A 24952-nucleotide genomic window follows, 5' to 3' on the forward strand; every position below is an offset into this window, starting at 1 on the left:
ATGAACCATGGAGCCAAAGCTCCTGCTGGGCCCTGCTGGGAAAACATTAGATACAGTCCTGCCTGGCTCCCACTCCTCACTCACACCTTCTCCACCCTGTTAATTATTACAAGGGAAGCGATGAAGGCCAACGTGCACCAAAGTCCAGTGTGAGAGAGAAAATCAGCAGTTCATTCTCAGCCATGATCCAGCCAACCCCAGCTGCCTCAGAGCTGCCCGCGCTGCCGGGGGACACGAGAGTGGCCTTTGAGGTGGAAGACATAATCGTCGTGGTTTTTTACTTTGCCTTTGTCCTCGCCGTCGGGATATGGGTGAGTCCCTGAGGTGACTGGGTTTAGGTCCACCTGAGGCAGAGAGCCTTTGATCCTCCCTGGACCCTTCATGGGTACAAAGGTGTTTGTCTGCAAAGGGCATCCTCTGCACACACCGTTATTCCAGGGTCTACTGAGGGGTGACATGACCTTGCAGTGAGCCCTCACCCCCACCCCCACACGGGCATAACCAAGGGGTCATTCCCTGGAGGTTGTTCTGGGGATGATGTGTACCTCTCGTACTGCAAAGTAGTCTCACACCAGGGTGTGGGCAGGCAGGGGGCAAAAGAAAAGCCAGGGTTGGGGTGGAGAAGACTGAAACGGGACTTTAAAAAGCTTTGGAAAGATTGTTGCTAATTATTTGTTCATGTTGCTTTGCGAAGACCTCTTTCATAGAGACCTGTAGTGTTCTGGCTGGCTGAAGCATTTTTTCTTTCCCAATTGGTACATTCAAGGAGAAGTCATTAAAGGTACAAGCAGCTTCTTTCCAAAGCTGGACTATCAGAAACCTGCACAAAGAGAGGCAGAAGCAATGGGTGAACACTGGTATACTTAACAGATACACGGTAATAATTTTGGAGCTGATGCTGAGACCAGGCATTCAGGCTCCTCCTGGCTTGGTGGCAGTGCTGCTCACCAGTCTGGATGCTGCCATGTGCACAGGCGTTTTGCAGCAAACCATTTTATTATGGTGCCCGACCGCAAGTTCCTGGTTGCTGCAGACAGCAAGCACAGTCAGCCTCAGTCACATTGGAGGGACTTGCTGGCCTATAGACATCCTATTGCTCTTGAAATCCCTGCAGTTCTCATGCAGTTCCTAGACGGGGCTGCGTGATTTGGCCATACAAGTGTGGGGCTGCTGGAAACCCTGAATCCACAGCAGTGGGAAGAAGCAAGGCAGCAGGAGCTGCAGCGGGACATTGCTAACCATCCTGGAGTGCATGTCATGCCCAAATGCAGTCCTTGATGGCATCCCATGGGATACAGGGTTGTCCTCGGATTCTCACCCGTGCCACGTTCTCCCTTATTTGGCTCTGAAGGCATTTGCTAGGGGTGCTAGCCAGTGAGGAGGGAAATGCTTCCTCTTAATGCATACCATTGTCAGAAGGTGGGCAGCCTTTCTTGGAGCTGCAAACATGTATCTTCACATGGCTGAGAGCTGACAAACCTCTTGATTTCTCAAAATTAGATGCCTTTCACAGGGGCCCTGCTTCAGCCTGCATCGGAGCCACGCACTACCCGTCTGTGCTGCTTTGAGTAGGGTGAGCCAGTTAACTGCAGTGACACCCAAGGAAGCAGGACTAGGGTGGTGCAAGAGATTGCTGATGGGATGTATCAAGGCTACTGGGATGGGCATTGGGTCTGACTTGAGGGTGGGTGAATGGAGGAAAACACTTTTCTTTTTCCTGTGCTTCCAGTCATCGATACGAGCAAGCCGGGGGACCATTGGAGGCTATTTCCTAGCTGGACGATCCATGACTTGGTGGCCTGTGAGTGAAATGCATCCCTCTGTTCCTCATGGTTCAAAAGCAATTCCAGATGTAAGGACGGCAAGTCTAGCGAGGGGACCCTGTCCATACATGTTTTGACTGTAGTCTTGAGATGAAGAGGATCCACCAGGAATCATGCCATGCAGCTTTGCTAATGGGCTCCAGCATGGAGCTCCTGGGCCAAAAGGGTAGTTCAGCATCTTCAGGTTTTTTTCAACTCTGAATTTCTCTGCTAAACTCAGTGATAAAAATGTTCACATTGATGAAAGTGAGGGAGCACTGACTGCCTAGCTGGGTTTGAAAATCTTTGGCCCCAACTCACCAAAGATACCTTTGTCCCCAAGCTAAGAGAGCATTAGGTGATCTAGGAATGTGCTATCCAGTAAAATAGCATTTAGAGACTGAAGAAAAAATCATCTCAAAGCCCAGGACTTTCTGAGCCCTTGCTATTTAGAGTAAAGTTGAGATTATTGACTAACAATGTAAAGGATATAAACTTCAAACCACCAAAGTATAAATCTTCACTATGAAGAAAAAAATCTATTGAAGGCGCCTTTTCTTGGGAGTGAAAGGTACATATAAAGATAATTTAAAGTTTGAAAGGAATAAAAATGCCACAGGAATAAAGATCCTTCTCAGCCAATGCCAGACTAGCACCATATATCTCTCCAGTGAGTCGTGGGTAACGAAATGCACTTCTCAACCAAAACACTGTATTTTTTTCTATTTTTCCTTTCGATTTACATTGCCCATAAATTCACTAGGCTAGATTTTCAAACTCTTCCATCAGAGACACATACACCTCTCTAAAAATCTGTTATTTCTTAAATGTTCTTTATACTTCTGTCTCGGCCAAGTGACATTTAATGGAAAAGCTTAGCTTGATGGTTTTCTCTAATTAGGAGGGGGAAAATTAAAAGATACTAAAATGGAACATTTTTTCCCCAACATCATTCTTTTTTTCTTAAAAAAAGCCCCCACTAAACAACCCAAACCCCAAAGCATTCTCATTGCTTTGGCTCCAGCCACAGGTGGCCACAGAGTCTGTTGGGTACAGGTTGGCTCTTGGCTCTCCTAATTTATAGGTTCAAAGCAACCTATAATGCTGTTTGCTTTTCAGTTTTGTTTGTCAGAGAGCTGATTCCACCTCTACAGCATTCCTGCAGGCTCAGCTCCTTGTGGCCTTCACCTTGAATATAAGACTGGCTTGCGTGGTTTGTTTTTTTTTTTTACGGGTGTGACAGATTTCTGCTGGGTGCCAGACAGCCTCAACTAAACCCTGATATTACATTGCTGCTCCTGTGCAATGTATCTTCTGTATTTCTGTGTCTGATATAGATATCAGGAAAACTGTTTACATTTCTTGAGAGCATCCCCACCTCAGTTGCCAATTCATGTTGCAGCAGCCAGCTCTCTAATCAAGAGTTTTCTTAGACAGACAAGCAGGCAGAGCTCTTGGCAGGAATCAGTGTGGGTGTTGATGACATATTAATGTTTTACCTTGCTCAAAGGTGAGAAGCAGATCAAATTCCATCATTCCTTGTTTCACATGTAGCAGTACTATGGAGAGAAAAAACTCCTCGTAGGCAATGTGGCTAAAAGCGAACTTTCTCTAGAGACAAAAGGGTTAGACTTGTCCTTTGGGTAAATTCTCATTTGACCCCGAGAGAGATTTGATGTTGACATACAGAAAGGAGGTCTTTGCCCTGTTTAAAGCACCTTGGAGCTTGCATTCGTCCAATTAGGGTGTCAATGAGCCATGGTAGGGACAGCCTACTGTGCCCACAGCTACAGTTAAAGTTAACCTGAGGAATTAGCATTTTCCAGCCTACTGCAGAGCTGTGTAACTTTGAACCTATGTGTAGACATTAAACACAAAAGGCCTGCATGTTTCTCATATTGTCCCTGCTACGGTTCAGGAATCTTCTCCCTTAGGAGGAGCTCCAAGAGAGCACTCCTGTCCCCATGGCTGTGTAACCCACCACATGCGTGTTCAGTGCAAGACTTGAAAGAGGCTGGGCTGTCAGCAAGACGTGGAAAGGTAGACCAAGGGTCAGCAAGGTTGGAGAGGGCATGTTGCTGGATGACTAACAAGGGAATGGAGAAATCTATCATGTTTCATGGACATTGAGGTATCTGTTACTGCCACCAGACTTCCCTCACCACGCTGTTCTCCCCATAACAGGTGTATATCTCAGGAGAACCACTGACAAAGTGAACCCCGATTCTGAGATTAAGCTTTGCATTGGAGTCGGGGCAGTGGAAGGGAGTAGACACACCTACTTTAAGATATAAAAATGTGGTTTTCTTTAAAAGGAGAACAAAACCACAACTCTCCATTAGCACTCAGCTACCTACCTACAAGGAGATGGGGCCCGGGGGAAAGAGAGTGCCTGGGGAAAATGCTTGGGCTTATACAGAAGTTCCGCAAGGTGACTTTATGGGGTTTATGCCTGTGCTATGTGTTTCAGATTGGAGCATCCCTGATGTCAAGCAATGTGGGCAGTGGCTTATTCATTGGCCTGGCGGGCACTGGAGCAGCTGGGGGCCTTGCTGTTGGGGGCTTTGAGTGGAATGTAAGCGTCACTTATGTTGTCAACTAAGCTGTCACTGTTTACAAAGGGATTGGGGGTTTGTCTCCAAAATCAGGTGCTAACAGTATCGGCAACTACAAGTTCTCCAGCCTCAGGAAAGAAGCCTCCAGACATTCAGACAGCCTTAAAAACATGAGATCTTTATTTTAGTTTAAGTGGAATCCACTAAAATTATTAGCTCTTTGACCTTCCCAGAAGCACATGGCCATATTTTTAAGCTTTATTCTGCACTCATGAAGATTAAAATAAAAGATAATGAATGCTGAAAAGGTACTTGGATAATCACAGGATTCTGGGTACAGGGAGTTTGAAAAAAACAGCATGTGCTCCTAAATTCAATGTAAAACCATGAGAATCGGCAACACTGCATTCATCTGTCAGTGATGTCTCTGGGGTGAACATCTGGGTGTGAAAGCAGGTCTCATTCTGCCCTATTGAAGTGGCCTGGAAAATTGCCACTGACACCACACAGAGCATGAAAACCAGGCCCTTGGTGTGTGATACTAATGAAATTTCTCAGCTGCAGTGATGAGGAATGAGATTAGTGCCAGCCTCACAATAAACATCACTCACCTAACTCTAAATCTCTTGTCCATATCAGCAGAGACTGCTAATAGTGCCGGATACTTGCCAAGCACAGGCAGGGCCCACCAAAAGCTCTTTCCTGGTATATCTATTCACTGCACTGGTTTTTTTTTCTAAACCATTAAGATCACTTTTAAGTCCTTTGTGAAGAAACCAGAGCCTGTGTTCACCCTGGTGCATGTAGGACATACCTATATCGCTGTACTTTAAGTAAATCTATTCAAGGTCATTTTAGAAACCCATGAAGACAAGATTGTATGTCAGGGCAAATCTAACTTCATGAGTTTAGATTCATTTCTTTCAGATTGGAAAGGGACCTTAGATATGCCATTATTCTCTCCCTTTGTCATGGGACATCACTCAGCTGCAGGGATTGTATGAGCATCTTTTACCTAAGCCAGTCTCTGCCACTGCAGGGGCCATGGCTGTTCTCCTCGATCACTCACAATCTCTGCTTACAGGGATCGGTTTAATTTCTGATAACTTAAATAACTGATCAAAGTAAAATCTGGGCTAATGTAAGGTAATTGGATGAAAGGTAATGGCCTGAGACAACCAGGAGGTGAAGTTTGATAATCCAATGGCTTTCATGTTCGAGATCTCCTGTTCGGGCTTTTGCTGGGTTTCAGAGAAGAAATACATGATGCCTTTACACCTTCCAAAGGACCCTTCACCTGTGGCAAAGCAATTGAACTGCTCCTTTATCTATCAGTGACAGAAGCACATCTGCGTCAGCCTGCAAGGAGAACATCGCAGCAGAGTCTTGCTGTTGCTTATTTTTATGCTCCGCAGGGACCGTCTGCTGCCTCAGCCTCATCACTTGCTAATCAAGCAACAAACAGATGCTCCCATCCTTCTCTGAATCACTTAACTCTTCACTGACACAACATCAGTGGTTTCAAAGGCCACCAAATACAACACCATCTTTCAGAGATCCAGAGTAACAGAATACACCATCTTGCCCAAAAGACTAGGAGATGGAACAGGGTGTGCCACTCGTGACAGAGAGACACAGAGCTTAGAAGGATAATTTCAAAAGCTTCTAACTGTATTGCAATAATTCCTCCATTTGTCATCTCATCTTCTGAGCAGGGAGAAAAAGTCAGACTGCTTCCCAGATCTATTGCATGGTACTGTACCTTTCTGTTTTCTTAGGATGTTCACTGAAAGAACAGAGAAGGACATTTCCATGTGTTGAATCATGTGCCTTTATTTTCTCTGTCTCCTTAACAGGCTACCTGGGCACTTCTAGCTCTCGGCTGGATCTTTGTGCCTGTTTACATCGCAGCAGGAGTGGTCACCATGCCTGAGTACCTGCAGAAGAGATTTGGAGGGCAGAGGATACAAATCTATATGTCCGTACTGTCCCTCATTCTCTACATATTCACCAAGATATCCGTATGTATCCAACTGAACACAACCCTTGTGTCTAGGGCAGGGGTAGGTCATCCTGGTACAATGCAGGGCTGCTCAGAGATAACTCAGATGTCCTTGAAAGGACCAGCTCAGCTGCAAGAAACAGCAGCAGTCTGTTACTGTGCTGCTTTGCTCAAGTAAATACCTGCCTCTGTATTGATCATGGAGACTTATCCTAAAAGAGAGAGCCCTCATTAAACAGCAATGCACAGCGAGAACTTTACAGGGATATGGCAGCTAATTACTAAACTGTGTAAGTACCATAAGCTGTCTGCCTGTTTTTCCTCTTCTATCAGATCAAACCTTAGCTAATATAGACAGGGGAACTGCAGCATTACCCCATCTGAGGATCTGGCTGGCTGCATCTTGTAGATGTGAAATTCTCTTAAATTATCATAAATCTGCTGTTGTTCTTGTAGCTGAGTTTTCAGCATTAGGTATGTTATGTTTATTCCTCTCTCTTTCTGGCACTTGTGTTGTATAAAAAGGGTATGGTGAAAGGGGGGTAGGTTCTGGCTTAAGACAAAACTCAGCATCTTTCCTGGATGCTTGTAGCACGGTATCCTGCCGATAGCCAAAACCTAATGTAAGCTACTGGGTATTTTCCTTCATTTAAATGCCATTAATAAAGAGGCAGAACTTAGGCTCAGAGATTTGCTAAGAACCACCTGTGCCCTTGGAGGGAAAGGACTGTATTTCAGAGTCCATTACAGGGACTGAAAACATCAGTCCTTTGTCTCCAGCTGATTGTCCCATGGCCAGTACAAGTCAGTTTTCACTAGACCCTACTGAAGTATTTACATGTCAAATTGCCTTGGAAGACATTAACTGGAGATGAGGCACCCATGTGCCTTTTGCAGCTGGCTTCTGGGTCCTTCCCCAAGCTTATTATGTCTCAGGTCCTGGGAGGTGCATTAAGAGGAGTTCCAGGTGGGGAGTATGAGATAGATTTCCTCCTCTAATGGCCAGCTCTTGGTCATGTCACCCATCGCTGTCACCGTTGCCTCCAGGAGCGTTGCTCTGTGGGACTGAAGCATTGCAAGATGGGGTCTTGCAAAGAGGCATTTGAAGCCTCTTTACCCATGAGGGGTAAAAGGAAGATCTCTCCTGCAACAGCACCACAATGTGCACAGCTACACAATCAATATATGTGACGAAAACAGACCAGTCTTCCAAAATGACCTTCAGCAGAACAGTATTTTCCAATGCCGTTCAGAGCAGGACCCTGGCCTCAGTCATTGCTGTTTCATCTCAGTGGTTTCTCCTCTGTGCAGCTAATTCACGCGTGGCTGACGGATGTGGCTGGTGGAGTTTATGGGCATGACAGGTGCTTTCTATTAAGCAGTGCTATTGTTTGTAGAGAGCTCATTTAGCGGCTGGCTGGACAGCAGGCAGTTGGTTACAAGAAGGATTTTTCTCCCTATGCTTTTTACCCAAGCATAGGTTAGCAACTAGGGCATTGCAGAGTCTTCCCTGCTTGCAAAGAAAATCAGAGATCTCAATAAACAGTGTTGTCAAAGGACTGATCCTGCATGGCTACAGAGGTGTTTCTATTTCCTGCTGGGAATTGAAAAACCAGAAGACACGGTGGCTCCTGTGGTGTCCTGACAGCGGTTGTCCTGTCTCAGGGTTGCAGAGGTCAGGAGTTGCACTGAGCGCTTACTTTTAAGGTGCTTATTTCAGGCACAGCAAATATAAATCTTGCCTCATCCCTTCTGTCTCCCTTGGCAAGTGTCTTCATCTGTATCTCAACCCATACCAGATTTGCAGGTGTCCTTCAGACTGATTTCCCAACATACACATCTCCCATATTACCTTCTGCATCTGAATGATGTTATCTGTATAATTCCAGGTTTCACCCAGTTTCTGGTTTCACCCTCTCTGCCAGTAGGTCCAAACAAAACAAAGCCGATGGGGGTTTCTGTATTTCTGGTGAGGTCCTCAGCAGGTATAACTCGTTTTTCGGGAGTCATTCTAGTATGCTGAACTGCATGGATAGAAAAGTGAGCTGTCGACCTTTTCAGATAAATAAATCATGGCACAAGACATCAGTGATTCTTTAGGGGTCTTTCAAGCTAGAGTGTCTCTCCTGGCCATGAGGCCACTAAGATGTAGTCTTGGGTGGAACCTGGTCTCTGCTATTTGCCCCCCTTTCCCTCCTGTGTCTGCCTGTGCATACATGGGCTCCTGCTTCCCACAGATGTCTTCACAGTCAGCAAAAGGAGTGGCATTTTCCACCGATACCTGTCTGTGCCAGTCAGGATTACATGCCACAAATGCTGCCTGTAAGACAGTCTTTTGACTGCTTTGTAGTCCCTTGGTGTGGGACCTTGATTTTCATCCTTCTGCTGCCCCAGCTCCCAGATGCTGAGAGCTCTGACCTGGAGGAAAGATTTTCCTTACATTGAGAACAAGAAGGTTCACAGCCAACAGCCCCATGCTCTCTCCTCCTCTTCCACTTCACCTTCGTGGTGTCCTCCCTCGTCAATGCTTTCAGCCGCAGAGGGCTGCAGGCTGCTTTATTAGATTTCACTTGCACGGAGCACTACTAACACCAGACTGCCCTTGGTTTTTTTTATTCCAGACAGACATTTTTTCTGGAGCGTTGTTCATCCAAATCTCTTTGGGCTGGAACCTCTACTTGTCTACTGTGGTCTTGCTAGCAGTGACTGCTGTCTACACCATAGCTGGTAAAAAGCTGATTTAAAAAGAAACATTATAAAGTGAAACCTAGGATATAAGTTTCCCCTTTCCTATATAGGGGAAAGTATTCAGGTCCTGGTCTGAGCGAGAAATTCCCCCAGTTGCTTGGTACCTGCCCTGTCACTCCCAGCTGTTGGAGACCTCTGGCTATTCCCCTCTCCCCTCCTGGCCCAAGGGAAACTGGTATGGGGGGAACATCACTGTTTTCTAGAGAATTTTCTAACACTACAGAAGGCTCCTGGCTCCCTCTCTGCAAATAGCTACCACTGCCCATATTTGCTCTTTTTTTCTCTTTTTGTAACATTAACATCTTTAGGTATTAAGATGCTGAACTGCCTCCAAGTCCTCTCATGAATGCGGACAAGCCCTTCAGGCCATTCCTCATGGAAGGGCTTGTGACAACTATAGGCTCCTGGGGATCAGCTCAGTGCCAGCTTCTCCCAGGGGGTCTGTCCTGAAATCACAGGGCTGGGGCCAAGGAAAACCTTTTTCCAGGTGACGTATTTGTTTTATTGTACGTGGTGATGCATTCTGCCTGTTGTCTCTGGTTGTCCTGACAGGTGGTTTAACAGCTGTGATATACACAGACGCGCTGCAGACTCTGATCATGGTGCTGGGAGCTTTGGTCCTCATGTTCATAGGTAAGGGGAACCTGCAGTGGCATTATACACTAGTTTAATGGTCCTAAGGTCATTAGACCTTAGCAGGGTACCTCACCTTTTCATGTATGGTGCAGAAATGAGTTTTAAGCACTCACAGAAGTGGTGCCAGCACAACTGTCATTCGCCAAGCCGTCAGACTTGCTTCATCCTTTGCACTAACTGTATGGAGGTGAGGTTTTGGATAACATCACCTCACCAGTTTGGGTTTACTGGGAGTTGCCAAAGAGCTTGCAACACTGCATTGCCAGAGCCACATTCAACTCTCACTATGCTTATGTAAATTCAGAGTAATTCTGGTGACTTTGCCTGTTGACTTTCGGAGTTACTGTGCATTCATCTGGGTGTAACTGAGCATTATAAAAAAACAAAAAAGCAACAAGGAACTGACCATCATTAGTCTTTGCTTTAAGCCTCCTTGGCAAACAGAAATATAAGTATATCTTGTTTCATGTCATACCATCCTGCTCCAGCTCTTGGAGGGTGTGTGAACAAAGACTAGATGCTGAGGACATTGTGGGGATTAGGATCATGGAGATTTTCCTGCATTGATCCCCTTCCAGGGTGCACTGTTAAAACCATAAGGACTCTGGGCAAAATCCAACTGACTCCTGTAAAAATCTTGGATGCCAAAAGCGAGGGTGGAATGAAAAGAAAGGAGATGAGAGGAAGGCAGGAGAAAAGTAATCATGTGACTCAGATAAAGAAATAACTTTGCAGGGAGCACCAGACCTTAAATCACTGGCATTTTCTTTTCAGGATTTGAAAAAGTTGGCTGGTATGAAGGACTTCAGGAGAAATACAGCACAGCAATACCGAAGATCATAGTCCCAAACACGACCTGTCACCTCCCACGTGCAGATGCCTTTCATTTGTTCAGGGATCCAGTCACAGGAGACATTCCTTGGCCTGGCCTTATATTTGGCCTCTCTGTGCTGGCTCTTTGGTGCTGGTGCACTGACCAGGTAAAGAAAGTCTTTCCCTCTCAAGGCAAACCACCACTCAGTTTGTAGACCTGTGAGCTGAAAACTGACTGTGTCTCACTATGCAGGAGTTGTTACTACCATTTTACTGGTCTAGACCAGAATATTTCACTCCTTCCACCTTCTCAGCAAGCTGCTAATTTTGTGCACTTCTTAGTGCAGAGTGAGCAGGTTATTTTCTTCCCTTTAACCCACTGTGGACTGGTTAGTACTGGCTGTCTTCATTCAGTTAGTGTGACAAGGATATGAAAATGTGGATCTGGAGCTGGCTTTGCAGTGACGTTGTGTAGACCTCGAGAGAAGCCATTCGTATGCCCAGAGTTCTCATGTTTCTTATTCCTTTCCAAGTTAGAAAGAAGGAAAACTGTATTTTTTTCTCAAGACATGGTGCTTCTGTGCTTTAAGATGGGATAATTATGAAAAAACACCACTGAACTTATACCAAAACACCTACAGTCTGCTTCATTCTCTGTCTCTTGCTGCTGTACAGCTGCTGTCTCCAGTCCTCAAGGTGGCTTCATTTCAGTCAAGGGCGAAATGATTCCTGTAAAGGAAATTTCCACGCTGCCCTCTCCTATAGCCTGTGCACTGAGCTCTGAGCAGTGGCAGCAGGCTGCAGTCAACTGAGATGGGAAAGTTGCCATTGGCATGCAAAACACTCTGGGATCCTGCTGGATGAAAGTCATCCATGAGAATGAGAGACAGAGAGAGGATGTATCCTGTTCTCTCTGTAGTGCTTCTGTTTTACTCTCTGCTCCATTTCTGCACTGATTGCAGGTGATAGTCCAGAGGTCTCTCTCTGCCAAGAACCTCTCCCATGCCAAAGGTGGATCTGTGCTGGGAGGATATCTGAAAATCTTCCCTATGTTTTTCATTGTCATGCCAGGAATGATCAGCAGAGCTCTTTACCCAGGTAAGCCTTCCCATGTTCTTTGCCACAGGGCTTTATACCTGCCATGACCACTAATCCCACACAGGTCTGCCAGCACTTTTACACCTCAGAAACTGCTGTCCTGCAGGCATACTCATATAGATTCCTGTTGTGCAATGGTGTTCCCATGCCCTTCCTTCACCTCCAGTGCTTCCACAGTGGCAGAAGTCACTGGGAGTGGCCATATGGGGCATATTTTGCCATCAGGGGCATATAGCTGCATGCTGTGGACATTGCATGCATCTGTCTATCTGGAGGAAGTCAGTGAGATGAAATACATGGGGCACTGAGGTTGTCCTTCAGATCCTATGGCTTTCATTAGATATTTGGTGACAGTTTTAGCAATCTACCACACAGATTCAATCAGTTCCTGGTGGATTATGCAAAACAGCCTTCTTTCGTGAAAGAGCAAGCATTTCCCTCCTGTTGTCTCCCAAGGAGCTCTCGTTGCTGGTTTCTCCAGAGCATGCCACTTCCTGGGAAGAATACCCTGGTTCGGAGGACCACTCCTGGAGGAAAGTGCCTCTCTCCCAGATTTCCTCAAATTGGACTAAGTCAGCCTGCAACATCCTTGGTAACCCAGCTGACAGGTTCATGGAAACAGTCCAGTTCCCACAAACGACAAATTGTCAAGGATTACAATTACGCAACATCCAGGAGAGTTATATCTGTACCCTGAACAGAATTGCAAAATGTCATCTTGAAGTTTCACCTTTATTTTACGATGTAAAATGTTCTTCAGCTCCACTCATTCTAGCTGTATTCCAGCTGCATCTGTGAATTTATATGAAAACGCACAAGGCATCAAGATTTGTTCCCTTGAATTAAACAACCATAGCTCAGTGGGGTTTACACTGACTTCTTGTTATTTTCCTGTCTTCTACAGATGAAGTGGGCTGCGTGGACCCAGACATCTGTAGAAGGGTCTGTGGAGCTGCAGTGGGTTGTTCCAACATTGCCTACCCCAAACTCGTGATAGAACTCATGCCCAATGGTGAGAAACCTTTACAGTTGTGTAGGTGGCCTTGAGCCATGCTCTGCATGGGGGGGGGGATCAGACTGCCCTTATCCATCCTAAGGATGAGGAAATCTTAGTGCTGTTACCAGACATCGGGATGAAAAAACAGTAGTGAGAGGCCAAAGGTCTACTCCTGATTTTTCTTCCCTATTTTGCTCCCCCAGGGCTCCGGGGTTTGATGATTGCTGTGATGATGGCAGCCTTGATGAGTTCCCTCACCTCCATTTTCAACAGCAGCAGCACTCTGTTCGTTATAGACATCTGGCAGCGGATCCGCAGACAGGCTTCAGAGCAGGAGCTGATGATTGTGGGCAGGTCCTTACATTATTTCTTGTTGCTCTCATCATCCATTTTGAGTACAGCATTTACATTCTTCAGTCTGGACTCACTGAAAATAATCTGGTGCCTAAAATATAGAGCAGGAATGCAGCCTGGGAAAGAGCATTACATTTTACAGCTTCATCTCAGATAGACCTGGTCAAAGAGAAACACTGAGTGTACCACCGGGCTAGGCAGATCATTGCCTCTCTCTTCGCTAAACTTAACATAAATAGTGCCTTAAATGTAACTTTTAGAAAAGCCAAAGATGCTCTGGAGTCACTGTCACTGGAGGTCTTTAAGAACGTGTTATTTTTGCATCAGACAGGAGAGATACATTGCGAATACTCCTTTTTTCAAGGAAAAGTGCAGAGAGCTGGGCCTCCCAGCTCTCTGTCTCTGTGATAAGTTATAGTACCCTTTGCGAACAAGCTTTGGTACTACATTATATCAGGGGCATATAAGGTTCTTCTCCTGATAGCGGAATTTAAGCTGCTTTCTGCATGTTTGTGGTGCTTTTCTTCTCCAGTCATGAGCATTAAGTTCTAAACTTTGCTGTGGGGTGGTTGAAGGCTGCAGGCAATCTCATACTCTACCACTGTAGAGTAGTGAGAGGGGAAGTACCTCTTGCTCAGCAATATGGAGAAACCTCTATAACATACAGTGCAAAGATGAAGGAGGGTTATAGTATGCACCTGAGACCTCAGAAGTAATTTTAATAAGCAGCAAATGAGTTGGAATTTGGCAAAAAGGCACTAGACTGAGCATGTTATCTGCTTGGAAAGGTGGCAGAAAGATTGCTTCCACAAACTTCCAGCTCCCTCTCTCTGTCGCATCCGAGAGCTAGTCCTTCAAAGAACATGTCACTCTCTAGGACACACCAGGTTGAAGGGCTTGCACTGATCCAGCTCATGGTGGGAGCCACCATGCCCTTGTGGATCTCTCATGTGTGTTGACTGGCAAGTTCTAGCCGAGCTTACTCTGAAATCTGTGAAGTTAGCCTTGGGAGTTGGTTGAATTGACTTTCTAGAAGAGAACAATTTTCTCTTTTCCTGTGTACACAGGGAAAGGTTCTTCTTGAGAGTGATCTGTAGATTTTTTCTTAGGAAATTCTGAGAGCAACTGGAAGTGTCTTTTGCTGCAGAACTTCATTTTCAGGTGGACTCCACCACCTACAGAACTAATACAATTTTATCCTCATCTTCCAGGGTCTTTATCCTCATCCTTGTAGTCATCAGTATTCTCTGGATCCCGATCATTCAATCAGCCAACAGTGGCAAGCTCTTTGACTACATTCAGTCCATAACCAGCTATCTAGCCCCACCGATCACAGCTCTCTTCATCTTGGCAATCTTCTGCAAGAGGATTAATGAGTCTGTAAGTGGAGTGTCAACAACCAATTGATATACATATTTAATTTGATGCAATAAATAAATAAATAACTCTCCCCTCAGTACCTAGCCTTTGAGACTCTTTAAACTCAAAAGCCAGTCCAGCTAAAGTGTGACAATTAGACAGCCTTTCCCTGGCATTCATTAGTGGATCTTAGCCCAGTCTCTAGTGTATGTGTGTTTGCTTCCAAGAAGGCACTGCAAGTGGTACTCCTTGGCAGTCCCATTTGAAAGCATGAAAGGCAAAAAGTTGTTCCGCACTTTAGGGATGATGTATCAAAGTCTAGTTGGAGGCATGTTGTTAGAAGGAGACTCTTGCATTGTCTGTGCTCTGTCTGTTCCATGTTCAAGGGCAGAAAGAGAAAATGAGGATTTTTAACTGAAAACATCCTCCTTTGATGCATGTCAGTGTGGGTTTCCATCAGGCATAAAAGGTCTTGGTCTAAGAAAGGGCAGAAAAAAGAGCAGAAAAGAGCAGAAAAGAAGAGAAAAGAAAAGAAAAGAAAAAAGAAAAAAGAAATGAGAAACCTTCAACCAAAGGTAACATGCAGTGACCTTTTCTTTATGCTTGCCTTTTCTCAGGGTGCTTTCTGGGGCCTCATGGTTGGGCTAGCTGTTGGTCTTGTTCGGATGATCATCGAGTTTATTTATAGCACACCGTCTTGCGGTGAGGAGGACAGAAGACCAGCTGTGCTAAAGGACTTGCACTACCTCTACTTTGCCCTCATCCTCTGTGTCCTCACTGCAGTTGTCATTGTCCTTATTAGTCTCTGCACCCCACCGATCCCTGAAGAAAAGGTAAGTAAGTGACTTGCAGTGGCACCCTTTTCTTAGAGTGCCCGTTTGGTTTCCAAAAATCTCTGAAATCTGTCCTTTTCTTTTCCTCCCATGGCTAAGAGATGGTGTGTAATGCATATGCTGCAAAGAAGCCCTTGCTCCTCAGCTTTCTATTCCCCAGGTCGCATAGTGTTAATGCTTCCTGAGGCACTGAGTGCTTCAAATTGAGTGTGAGTTCCCATGCTGTGCCTGGAGTTGGGCAGACACCACAGCCCATCATAACTGGAATAGAAAGAAAAGAAGAAGGGGAAGGAGATTAAATCATATTACAGAGCACTGCTGAGGAGGAATTAAATATATCTAATTGTAGCATCTACCCTGTTTCAGCAGAGCCAGCATCAATCTTGCAGGCAAACAAGATTAATATCTTTTGCAACATGGGCATTTAGGAAAATAACATTTTGTCCCAATGTGATCTCAATTACGTTTAATAACTTTGAGTCAGGCACAACTTTCTTTTACTTAACACATTAAAATGGTGCAGAGTTGGGAGGCTTTATATAATAAAACCTTAAAACAACTCTTCCCAGAGTTTTAAAGCAGCTGTCAATATAACAAAACTGCCATCTACCTCCAAACAAAGGTTACTGGATAGATTTAAAAGACCTATTTTTTTCCTGTCTAACTGCATGAGGAAATGAGGGTGATGCCATCACAGCATTTTCTATCTGTTGCTTCCTCATAACTTGTAAAGCATTAACCAGTTCCATCAATGTTTGATTGAATGTTAGTGGTGTCAAAGATACCCAGCTCCTAAAGATTACATGAAAGCAAGTGCTCAGATAGAGGAGAGGGGGAGAGAGACACTGTCTTCGCGTCTGCTTTGAGATAAAGTCTCAGCTTTTATTAGCTATCAGAGGATCCACATGGGAGAGAGAAATACTGGCAAGGAGGCACCATTAGTTCTGCTGCTTACATTGTTCACTACTGCTCAGGGGTGGCCAGATGGTTGCCAGCAATTAATTACTGTGGTTTAATGAGTTCCCACTCATCATCTGACCTGTGATAACTAAACATGTGCAGTGCTCCCTGCCCACAGCAATAAGCAAGATAAGATGCATTAACATAGCACTGGTAAATAGTGAACATCATACCAACAGTCCAGAAAATGAAGAAACTGGCCATAGCACCTGCAGGCTTTTTAGCCTGACCTCGCAGGTATAAAAACATTTAAAGCACGTTTTAAGAGGTGGGGTTCAGGGTGGAGACCTACTATAATAGCATCAGGGAAAGAGAAGTTATGATCATAAGAGATTCCTTAGAGGAGATTTTCAGTAGAAATAATAGGGGATTCTGTAGGTGCTAGACTTAAGGGACCTTATTTGACATATTCTTCGAAGAGCCAATGCTCAGAAAAGGTGGATTCGGACTGGAAGGGGTCCAGGGAAGAAAGCCAATGGGATGTTCAGGGAGGATAGGATTTTGTGTGAAACAGCTGCGTGCAGTTATTCCAGAGGAACAAAGGACGAGGGGGTGGTGGCTGGCCCCCCAGGTACATCTGGAGAGCCAGGGAGGGAGGAGAGCTTGGTAAAGGGCAGTGCTGGCCATGAACAAATATAGGCTGGGCTTTTCTGTGGAAGTGTTCTAAAGAGGGATGTTTAGGATAATCTTTTGGTAGGCTATGGACCCCACATAGTGCTGAGCTCAGTGCTTGACCTCTGTGTAAGAGATTCTGTTGAAGAAAATTAATAAGAATTAATGATATTGTCTGTGGTAGTGAGAGGCTGGACACAGAGACCCAGATCAATCATCTGATGACGGTGATGACCATCCATGTCCTGTGTGCCCTCTTCCCCCCCCCCCGCCTCCGCCAGTATCTTCCCACCACAAGGAAAATGAGATGGGCTGCCAGGCAATTTGTGCCACCAAGTGGTAGCTAATTCCCTCTTTCCATAGCTCAGTAGGAATGGGAGATCCTGCCCCTACTTGGTTTTAGTCTGATTTTCATTCACTTTCTACTATTTATCCCCAATTTCAACAGGAAAGGTCTGCCCTTGTTCCTCAGAGAATAGCCAAAGTGAAGGCATGGGTTTTAAGCCAAGGTAGGTGCCAACATTGCTGGGTTGCTGCCTGTCTGGCACGAATCTGAGTGGGCAGCATTAAACCCAACATTTTTCATTTTCTCTCAGCCAGACTGACCCCAGCTTTTGTCCTAGACATGAGCGCAGGTGTAGGTTTGGACTGTCACTCCTGGTGGCATGGTTTCTCATGGTATCCTGCAAGCAGGGCTTGTCTCCTCATCTTAAGTTAGTCTGTGGCTGTGCTGAGATGGCTCAAGGACAGAAGGGCTTTGGGAAGGAAGGACAGGAGGTAGAAATCAGGATGGACATGTCAGGCTCTAACCCTCGGGGTAGAAACTGGCACCTGAACTTTGTGTGTGGCCATTAGCGACCTCAAGTTGCTGGGGTTTGGCATGCAAGTGGGCAAACCTGTGGTGTATGTCTCCATGGTAGTGGCTGAGAGGGGGAGGCTGGGTGTCCTGGCCGAGGATATCTGAAGCTCTGGTGCTTCCCAGCCCCATGTGTTGGTCAATTCACTTTATGAGCTTCAGATATTTCCCCCATAAAAATCGCATGGGGCTAGTTCTGCTAGCATTTGAGATGTAATGATGAAAGACACCATATAAGAGCTAGGAATTACACCATTTATTTTGTCAAGCAAAAGGAAAAGAAAAACAAGCCACCAAAGAAACAACCAAGGAAATATAGTGATAGATCATACTTCAGCAGATGTAAATCAGCATAGCTCCATTGCCTTCAAAGACCAGGAACAGCTGTTGAGCACAGTTATGCCGCTTTACACCACCTGAGGATCTACACTGGACAACTTTAAATATTGAATCTCAATGCTTTTGAGATAGTAAATAGGCAAAAGGAGAAAAGAGATTTGTATCTCATGTTAAGAGTGTTACAGCTAATGTGCCTGGCTTTAAATGAATTACAGTCCAAGAACTGCAAGCTGTAGCATTTTCTCCCGCTGTTTTGGACACTCTCCCATCCCTGTGGTGATTGATGCTGTGCTGGAAAACAAGTATGCAAGGAATTTGTTTGGTATGCTCCAGAGTTCATATGTCTTCATTGTAGGTAGTCCATATTGTGTCACGCCGTCCTTGAAAACCCTGCAAAAGAGCTTACAATTAAATTTGAGACTGTGAAGCTGAAACACAACTGTCAGGTGCCAGATGGCATTTTGGAACAGAAGGATTTATTCTAGTTTACAAACAACAAAAGAAAAACTTTGCTGAGTTCTTGCAAACTCCTTTGTCCAAGGAGAATATGAGGGTGAAAAGGGAGAGGAACAGCCCACAAAGCATGAATGCTACACGAGCAGGTCACCTCCCTGGGGGTCAGGGCTCACCCAGACAGGCTGATGGATTGGCAATTCCACCTGATGTGCTCTGGGGTCAGGGATGTTTTCCCTGCGTCTTGAGGTCTGGCTTGAGTGGCTCCTTTAGGTGCATAGCCTAGGAGGAGCACCAAGCCCGCTTTGGCTGGCCTGAGCCCACACTGTGCACTCCGAGGTGCAACTGAAGCTCCCACAGCATCATTTAGTGCCACTGAGAGCAAAGCATGCTCAGCTCCTGTGGGAACCAGGCACTGATGGAGGAGCAAACTGAGGGGGGACACAGGCTCCCTGAGCAGTGCCCACGCATGGCTCTGCAGTGGGGAGCCGAGCCACAGGGCTCCCCGGGACCCACCAAGTGGCTACCCCCCACTCCTCTGCCCTTGGGCATGGCGGCCTCGGGCAGCAGTTCCAAGGTCCAAGTTGATTATGCTAAAGCAGCTCCCCTGTCAGCAGTTCTTATTTATTTATTTGCTTGCTTTCTCCAGGCATGCAAAATACGTGCCATCATCTGCCTCCCCATCCCCATCCTTTTGTGAGTCTGTGCCAGCCAGCCCCGTGGTGGCCTCCATGGTCACACAGTGCTGCCGGTCTGCCCCGGCATGTGTCCTCCTGGCGATGGCAAAGAGGAGAAAGGAATTCCTCAAGGAATTCAGCCAGCCAAAACCTCTGCAGGGGAGCTTGAAGCCGGAGCGCTGGTGTGATGCTTCACTGAGGAGCCCTCTAGGGTGATGGTTTGCTTTATTTGGCCATGGCCAAAGCACCAGGTCCTGGGTGGGTCAGTGGGATGATATGCGATGAGGTAACCTGTGTGTCTATGCTGCTTTCAACTGGGGATCGCTTCCTTCTGGCAGAGTCTGAGCCCCAGGTAAACTCTAGCCCTTGCAGATTTTGCTGCAATGTGAAGAGACAGTCATTCAGTGACACGTGGGAAGAGGAGGGAAAAGAAAAAAAGTTTTGGAAATCTTTTAGTACCCTGAAACTTTGCTATGTTCCAGTGACATTTCCTAAGTGATTAAAAAAAAAGAATCCCTGAGAAAGATGAGGATCATCAAATCAAAGCAATTTAGCACATCGTGACAAGAAAGATTAGCCCTGCCCAATGCTCATCTTGGTTGAAAATGATTTAAATAAAGCTATAAATCTTCTGGAAATTATGCAACATTTTGTGTCAGCTGGAAACTCCTGCCTAGATTTGTGTGTGTAAAATTCACAAATTAAACTCACGTTACTTTGTAAGTGACCCATTTGAGACGTTCATTTCCATATGGGCAGAGCAGGGAGGCAGCCGCTCGTCAGGCAAATGTGTGACTTTGCCTGACCTGTTGTCACCACTGCAGCTTCGCTGCCCTGGTCCCATCCTGCGGCTCCTCTGCAAGGCAGCCGCCAGGCTGGGGCGGGAGGACAGCCCATGGACTTGGGCAGCTGCATTTGAGTGGGATTGATGAACGTGGCCCTTGCTGCCTGGCTTGGCCAGAGCCCGCAGAGGTTAGGAAGTGTCAATGCCACCAAGCTGCTTGGTGGGCCGTGGTCAGCCAAAGACGCAGCAGGCCTGGCTTAAATTCAAAGACCTGAGCCCCTGGGATGGTTAACCCCACCCCGCAGCTGCAAAAGGACCACTGTGAGGTTTGCAAGATTAATACCTCCTGTGCACTCACTCCCTGTGTCCCAGGGAGGAGAAGACTTTCAGACTTGTGCTAGGGTAAGAGTTTCAGACCTCCTGCTTTTGTAAAGCAGAGCGGATTGCAGCCGCAGCAGCTTATCCAGGACTGATCATCTTTCATGGCTTTCAGTGGTTTGTTCACTGAAAGACTGCAGAGAGAGGTAATGTTTTCTATTGGCCCGGTAGAGAAAACTGGAATTAAAAAAACAAAGAAAAAAAAGCCAAACCAACAAACAAGCAAAAAAAAAAAAAAAAGGCATTTGGACAGGCAAGTCTTACAGCTTGTGCCCAGAGCTCATTTTTTCCTACTTAGAACTACACCTGTTGGTCTAATGTATGGTACAATCCTCCCTGCAAATTGTGACTTGATATTCGCTGTCATGGCTCTGTCTACCCACATAGTTGCACTTCTTGAACACATACTTGCACTTGCAGAGACACAATACTGCTACTTTTCCCGCTACGAGCCTTCAGATAAGCTCATCTGGAAGTGCAGGTTGCTCCTTTGATGTGAGCTTGTCCCAACTGTGGGGTTTAGTGTTCACATTGGGTTTTCTTTTCTTGTAAAATGACAACTGAGATGAGACAGAAGATCCTCCAGTGCCTCCCCATGTCCCAGAGAAGGAGCTGCTCAAATACCAGTGTTCCCATGGCCATATATCTGCGTCGTGCCCTTATGGCCATATATCTGCATGCCAACACCCGACTGATCTTTCTCTGCTGAGGATACAACTGCTGTCCGTGATTGACTGTATCCAGAGAGGGTTATCTTGGCTTCTTTTTTTCTTTTTTTAATTTACTTTATTACCCTTCCCTGTTTGAGGGCTGCCATTCTGGATGCAGATTATCATTATTTCATGTCAATCAAGTGAGCCTAGCAAATAGGAAGCTGCTTCTTCAATGTCTGCTAAAAGGTTACTCCTGGTAGAGACAGGGATGGAACAGGTTGATTATTAAAAATAGAAGGAAAGAAACTAGATTAATTCACACTTTTTTTCAGCTCCAACTAACTGGAGGGTGTGGGCACCTATACAGAAGGGAGGTGAGAGAAAGTGGAGGAGTGGAGGAACAGGCATCGCCCCAGAACAGGTCTCTCAGCACTGTCTTGGATCTGTGCCCCCCCAAAGAGGGAGATGACTGGCATGCCAGTGTGGCACTGACAGGCAATAACCTATTTGTTCTCTGTCCCACTTTGCAGCTTGCTTGCCTGACGTGGTGGACAAGACACAGAAAAGCAACTGCCATTGACCTGAAAAATTATAAGAGCGAAGCAGCACAGATCAATCCAGCCAACGGACAGAATGACTTGGTCGAAAGTGCAGATTCAGGCAATAAGGAGCAGGCAGGTAGGGTGGCTGTTTGTGAACAAGCATGCTCGTGTGCATGCGAGTGCACAGTCAAGATCTCATGCAAGTCCCTCTAAAGCTCATGAGAGGTCATTTGTTGCATTCACTGGAGTTGGGGCTTGTATTTATGGGTATACCAGTTATAATGATGTGACAAATGAAAGTGTTGTGGTTCTTGGTCCTCCCAACATATCTTCTAGCATTTACCTTCATGTCACAGTCCTCTGAATGGCTCAGAAGAGCTGCCATTCCTGAAAAAAAAGAAAACCCATCATTCAGTAAAATGTTTTTTCTTTCTCCTCCCTAGAACAAGTTATTTACCCATGCAAACTACCCCAGTCCAGTTCTGCCCAAGTCACAGTGTTATTTTAGCATTTCAGGTGTGGACACTTAATGGTGTGCTGGACTCCTTAGATGGGAGTCAACGGCCACTTTTACAAACATCCCTTGGAAGGATGGAGGTCTGTGCTGCTGGGACACTGCTCCTTGCCCCATTGACACTGGGGCTTTGTGCCATGACACTGCATCTATTTGACTATCTCACCAAGATGCTCTTGAGGAGCTCCACAGCACTACTGCAGGCATAACCAAAGCAGCATCTACCACTAGTGCTATGAAAGTCATGGCAGGCTCTTTAATTTCAACTTTCAGCACATAAAAGTGGCATCCTTTCCTGTCTTCATCATTGCTAGGAGATAAACCCCTTGTGTATGTGCTAGAAATGCCTCCTCCTTACCCCTGTGTGGGCTCTGCTGGCCAAAGTCACCCAGTGATGGTTTAACATACTGTATCAAAATAGCATCATGGTCTGATGGGACCATGAGACACTGGAGGCAGACATGTGCACTTCATGGATGTCCTAGGATAAATCTACAAGCCTCAGTTTTCTCATTTATGCTATGCCAATAGTATCTTTCATCTTCCCTTATATCCTATATAAGCCATAGTTAAAACTCAGACCCAAATTGCTTAAAGAGCTGTGTGTCCTACTAAGGGTATTTAATAAGAAGGAAGGCAAAGAGTCAAATGAAGTTAAAAAGTTGTCAGGAGACAGAACAGTAGCAGAAGATAGGCAAGTTCTTTTCAGAGCAGACAGAGGTTTATTCTGCAAATCCATTTAAAAAATGCAGCTTTATGGTTTTGAGCTCAACCTTCCAAGGTTACAGAGCAGAACTCTCAGAAGAAAGGCACATACACAGGATTTCTTCACTCCTTCCTGTTCCTGGTCAGTCCAAAGGACACTGGTACCAATTACAGCCAAGCTAAACTGAAGTGAACAGCTAAAGAAATCTCTTAATATTTTTTTCCACCAATAGAGTAAGTTTTGGTTTAAGTTGAATGCAGCCATTCAGCATGTTTTACTATTTCTTATCAATTTCTAGTTCACTTAACTAGCTCAGATTTTTATAAACAAATGTCTTGGTATTTTGGTAATTAGTAATGATGGGAAAGGAAATGCGAAACACAGCAGTTGACAGTTTAATGAGTTTTTTTTTTTCAGGTAACACCTTTTTCAAGGCCTTATGACATTCTGCATTTCAATAAAAGGTTATATTTGGAAAGAACAGCCAGCAAAATACACACGGCACATGCCTGACAATTAAAACGCATGCTTCATCCGGCATGTCACGTGTAATAAATAAGCCAGGCTATCTCTAAATGGACCATCATGCTGTCACGAATTTGTGAAAGTGGATGGAAGCTGGGTCAGGGAGGAGGGGGAAAAGGTCTGTTAATTAACTAATTAACTATTGGTGTTGCAATCAACCAACTGTAATCAGGCTGTGCTGTACATGGTTGAGGCAGAGCTTTCTCTTTTCCCTTCCCTTCCCTTCCCATCCCATCCCATCCCATCCCATCCCATCTTATCTTGCATATCCCACCCAAGGTGCATCTCGACCCCCACTCCAGATTGCTCAATTCACCTCCAAACCAGCAGAAGGAGGGAGGGAAGAGTCCCACCTAGATGATAACACCCATTTTTTTGGTCCATCTCTCGCAGCAGCCAAGCCTCCCTGCTGGAAAATGCTGTACTTGTGGTTCTGCGGTCTGTCCACCGGCCCCACACCCACCGTGTCCCAGGAGGAGAGAGCTGCCCTGGAGAGGAGACTCACCAGCATCGAGGAAAAACCCCTGTGGAAGACTGTTTGCAACGTTAATGCTGTTCTCCTGCTGACCATTAATGTCTTTCTGTGGGCATATTTTGGCTGAGGTGGGGTCAGGCAGCATGTGGCTTTGGTTTCTCTCAGCGGTCCTCATCTTCATGTCTAAACTGGAAGCATCAGGTGACAGAGACCCTCGTGATGGTCCCCGGAGGTGCCGGCACACGTTGGCGCAGCCCTTCCCCGGAGGCACTGCTTGCTGGAAATGGCTGCGGGGCACAGTTTCTCCATAAGATAAGGTGTGACCAAGCCTCAACACTGGTCACATCCAGGATACAGGGGATGTGGACATCATGTGGATCAAGTCAGGAGACCTGGGGTCAATTTTAAAGGTGCAGAGCTCAGCCCAGCAAGGAGCAAAGGCTTTGGAAAGCTGGGTCCTTGCTCCCCTCATGCTTGGGGCTTCACACTGCTGCTCTTAGCGGAAGGACTTCTGGTTTACACTGGAGTGGGCAAGGAGACTTAAGCACTACCTGAAGATTTTTATATGTCCAAAATTCAGATGGGGTTAGTGTAGGACCACTGGATTAGCTCAGCAGTGACAGCCTTGGCTCCCACAGCCACCCCAGGACCTGTGTTGGACCCCCTCCACCCCACCACCCCCTCCGTTGGCATTGGAAGTGGGGACAGGGACTTCCCTGCCTTCCCCGAGCCCCCCCAGCCTGCCCCCCCTGCTGCATGATGGTGGGGCTTACAACCGCCTGAGCCTGTTTACTCCTTGGGCCAATCCTGCCCCTTAACAGCATTACCAGCAATAAAGGTGCCTTAGTAACAAAGCCAATTCTGACTTTGGGTTATTGTGTTTATATATCCTGCACTGACGCACAAAGGTCTCCCTGGGACCATGGTGACCCGGCTGTGGTAGGGAAAATAATAAATATCCCTCCTTGGGCCAGGTCCAAGGCTGGACCTTGCTTTCTTGAGCAAGTCTGTGCTTGTCTGGCCCATTGTGGTACCATCATATGATGTGGCATGGCCATAACCTTTTAAAGCACCTCCAGAGGAAGAGACGGCAGTACCCACTGTTGTTAGTATCTTTGTCTGGTGGTTAGGATGCTCATCTGGAAGAAAGCTAAAAATGCCCACGGAGATGTGACCCTCCACTCCAGCATCCAAGGGGCATGTTCAAGCCACCAGGCGTGGGCTGCGCAGAGAGGTGAGGGCATGCGGTGAAGGCCAATGCCATGAAGGTGAAGAAAATGA

The 24952-nt window shown here is 46.0% G+C and overlaps 1 protein-coding gene across 1 annotated transcript; it reads left to right on the forward strand.

Moving 5' to 3' along the window:
• Positions 1-167: 167 nt before the first annotated feature.
• SLC5A9 (solute carrier family 5 member 9) lies at positions 168-24393 on the forward strand. The gene is made up of 14 exons (XM_052801269.1): positions 168-311; positions 1730-1801; positions 4273-4377; positions 6214-6378; positions 8981-9086; positions 9660-9740; positions 10518-10723; positions 11519-11654; positions 12559-12666; positions 12855-13005; positions 14217-14385; positions 14982-15197; positions 21440-21587; positions 23590-24393. Exons 1-14 carry the CDS (start codon positions 183-185, stop codon positions 23796-23798), a joined length of 2001 nt encoding a protein of 666 aa, XP_052657229.1. The 5' UTR covers positions 168-182; the 3' UTR covers positions 23799-24393.
• Positions 24394-24952: the final 559 nt, after the last annotated feature.

Source organism: Harpia harpyja, chromosome 11 (genome assembly GCF_026419915.1).
Source record: "Harpia harpyja isolate bHarHar1 chromosome 11, bHarHar1 primary haplotype, whole genome shotgun sequence".
Lineage (NCBI taxonomy): Eukaryota > Metazoa > Chordata > Aves > Accipitriformes > Accipitridae > Harpia > Harpia harpyja.

Bases quoted from the DNA above. Each gene is read 5' to 3' on its own strand.
- SLC5A9 (XM_052801269.1), top strand. From the start codon at position 183: ATGATCCAGCCAACCCCAGCTGCCTCAGAGCTGCCCGCGCTGCCGGGG. The intron at 11,655-12,558 runs GTAAGCCTTCCC...TGTCTTCTACAG, and splicing joins CAGCAGAGCTCTTTACCCAG to ATGAAGTGGGCTGCGTGGAC. The intron at 12,667-12,854 runs GTGAGAAACCTT...TTGCTCCCCCAG, and splicing joins GATAGAACTCATGCCCAATG to GGCTCCGGGGTTTGATGATT.